Source organism: Buceros rhinoceros, unplaced genomic scaffold, assembly GCF_000710305.1.
Source record: "Buceros rhinoceros silvestris isolate BGI_N320 unplaced genomic scaffold, ASM71030v1 scaffold3834, whole genome shotgun sequence".
Taxonomy (NCBI): Eukaryota; Metazoa; Chordata; class Aves; order Bucerotiformes; family Bucerotidae; genus Buceros; species Buceros rhinoceros.
The window spans coordinates 103,108-105,625 of record NW_010408660.1 but is presented as its reverse complement, the minus strand read 5'-3'; the positions used below and the strand labels follow the sequence as shown (position 1 = coordinate 105,625).

The following is a 2,518-nucleotide window of genomic DNA, read 5'->3' as shown; positions in this document are numbered from 1 at the left end:
GTCGGGGGTCCCGTCCGCGGGCGGCCCGGGGAAGTCGGAGGGTCGTTTGCGAGGGCGGTGTTAAGCTGGGCAGACAGAGTCGGGGAGAGGTGCTGGTGCTCGGGGACGGGGCGAGGAGGACGGTGAGCCCCCGCGCTGTCAAGTCTCGGAAAGTTTGGGTGGCGGAAGGATGGCGGGCGCTGGGGAGTGCTGCCGCGCCGGCCGAGCGCCCCCCTCCTAGGGGAGGAGATCTCCCGCTGCTGGCAGAGGGGTCTGCATGGCGCGGTCCTGCGGGGTGGCCTGTTCACCTGTGGTCACTTGCTCCTAAAGGAAGAAAAAAGTGCACTGAAAGGAGCTACGAAAGTGCTTGGTAATATTCGTATGTGCTGTCTGGAAACCAGGGTCTTGCTTGATCCAAAATAATCACTGCGGCATCATTAATTTAGTAGTTTATAAACTGATACCATTGCAAGAATCTGGTGTGATTTCATGAAATTGTGTGTCATGCCACTTCGGTCCTCAGCAATTGGAACATGACTGGCGTGTGTTTGATTGTGGGTACAACCTAAACAGCCTCACCCTGGTTACAGTGTAAAGTTTGAAGAAGAAGGTATCAGTATTTTTGGGTGTATTCTACTCAAGAAAAGGCTGTGGGGAATAAAGGAACACGTATCTTTTTCACCACTTACACTCCCCTACCCTGTCCTGGTCATCAACTCCAAACTTGTTTCTCTTGATTGTGGTCTCTTCTCAAATTGGTGTCATTTGTATTATATGATGTAGAGAACTTGTGCTGTTACCTTTGGAGAAACTGAAGGGCAGAGAACTGTATGCTTTAGGTCCATAAATATTATTTAACTGTTTAGATGTACAAAGACAAAATATAAATCTTTTTCAGAATGTTATGCTGACTTCTTCAGAGAAGACTTTGATGTGAAAGCTTACACTTCGCAGTCTATCCATCAAGCTGTGATAGCTGAGCAACTGGCAAAACTTGCCCAAGGTATTAGTCAATTGGATAAAGAGCTTCATTTACAAGTAAGTTTAAAGTGTACCTGTTGTTTTGGAGTGGTTGATATAGAGGAGTCAAGACCTCAATAATCTTAGAGCTTCTGAGACTGCCCAGTGTACTCTGCAAGCAGTAACTAAAGATGCAACTTGCAGCAAAAAATAGTAGTGAATCTGGTATTTAAATCAGTCAAGCCCACTCTTAATGTTCTTACAAAGAAGTCATATACTTCTTTGTTTTCAGTTTCTGCAGCCCAGGTTCTACTCTTCCTTGTAAGGATGCTTCCTGATTTTTTCCAAATGATCATGTCAGCTATCAGAAATGCTGGCCTGTGTTTTGGGATGACAGTTGTGAGGAGATAGCAAGTAATTTAACTTGCAGCCTTTCTTTATGTGCTGGAGGGTATCCTAGGATATCCTAGACTTACCTTTAGCTGGACAATTATAACCTCTGTTGACACACTTCCACACCTTCAGGAAGGCTTTTGAGTTTGCATAGTAGAAGACTTTTTGGTGAAATCTACACAGACACCACAAATCCGCAGTGGTCCTTGCACTGAGAACACATGCTCAGTTTGTGTGTAGTTTCAAAACTTGCCTCCTCCCTCCCTGTGCCCCAATTGGGAAATTCTTTGGGAACTGGTCTCTAAATGTCAGAAAATATTAGAAGTGTTAATATCCCCTATTACTATGTGATTGATGAAATTACAATTACTATTCTGTACGAGGATGTGTTGAAGTGTGATTGCTCTGCTGGCTGTAATTAAGATGTGAGCTGTGCTACAGTTGCTGACCTGCTCATTCTGAGCTTGCTGCTTTTGTGAATTAAATTGTATTCAGAAAAGCTTTTCATTTCTAAGGTGTGGCTGTTTTTTCCCGTGTCTGCCTAATGTAGGAATAATGATGATGCATTAATATTCCTTTCAGGCACGCATCCCCATTTTTCTGTGTTGATTTCTCTGTTCTTTTTCTTTAAGGTTGTTGCAAGACATGAAGACCTGTTGGCCCAAGCAACTGGAATTGAATCTCTGGAAGGTAAATAAATACCATTATATTATGCTTGCCACTTCTTAAAATGGAGGAAGCACTTATAATATCTGTGCAGAGAATGTCGTTCTTTGCCAGCTTTGGTCCCCAATGTTAAGGCCACAGATCTTAGTTCTGAGGAACCGCTGCATTTGGCAGCTTTTTTTGATGTCAGTAGATGGAGCTCCAGGGAGAAGATTAGGCTGATGCATCTCTGGAGTAACTACTTCATAGGAAAATGTATTTTGATAATCAGTTCTGAGCAACTTTAGCAATCAAGTCTTTTTGACCTTTTAATAAATTTTTTAAAAATATGCCTAATTTTGTTGCAACATTAGCTGATACCTGTTGCCAGAAGTACGAGTTTGTGCATGGTGCATATGCACGTGCTGCATAGTTTGCAAATTTTAACCAAAGCGACTTTAACACATAATCTTACATAAACTGCTGACTTTCAAAGACTTTACTTAGGAACCATTGAATCTTAAAATTACTCTGAGGAAAG

The 2,518-nt window shown here is 42.7% G+C and overlaps 1 protein-coding gene across 1 annotated transcript in view; it reads left to right on the top strand.

Moving 5' to 3' along the window:
- Positions 1–877: 877 nt before the first annotated feature.
- COG5 (component of oligomeric golgi complex 5) overlaps positions 878–2,518 on the top strand; it is a gene marked incomplete at its 5' end in the record, with an annotated part of 9,720 nt that continues 8,079 nt past the window's right edge. Inside the window, 2 exons of the mRNA XM_010134931.1 lie at positions 878–1,017; positions 1,965–2,022. Coding sequence (XP_010133233.1) covers positions 878–1,017; positions 1,965–2,022 — 198 coding nt within the window. The remainder of the gene's footprint in view (positions 1,018–1,964; positions 2,023–2,518) is intronic.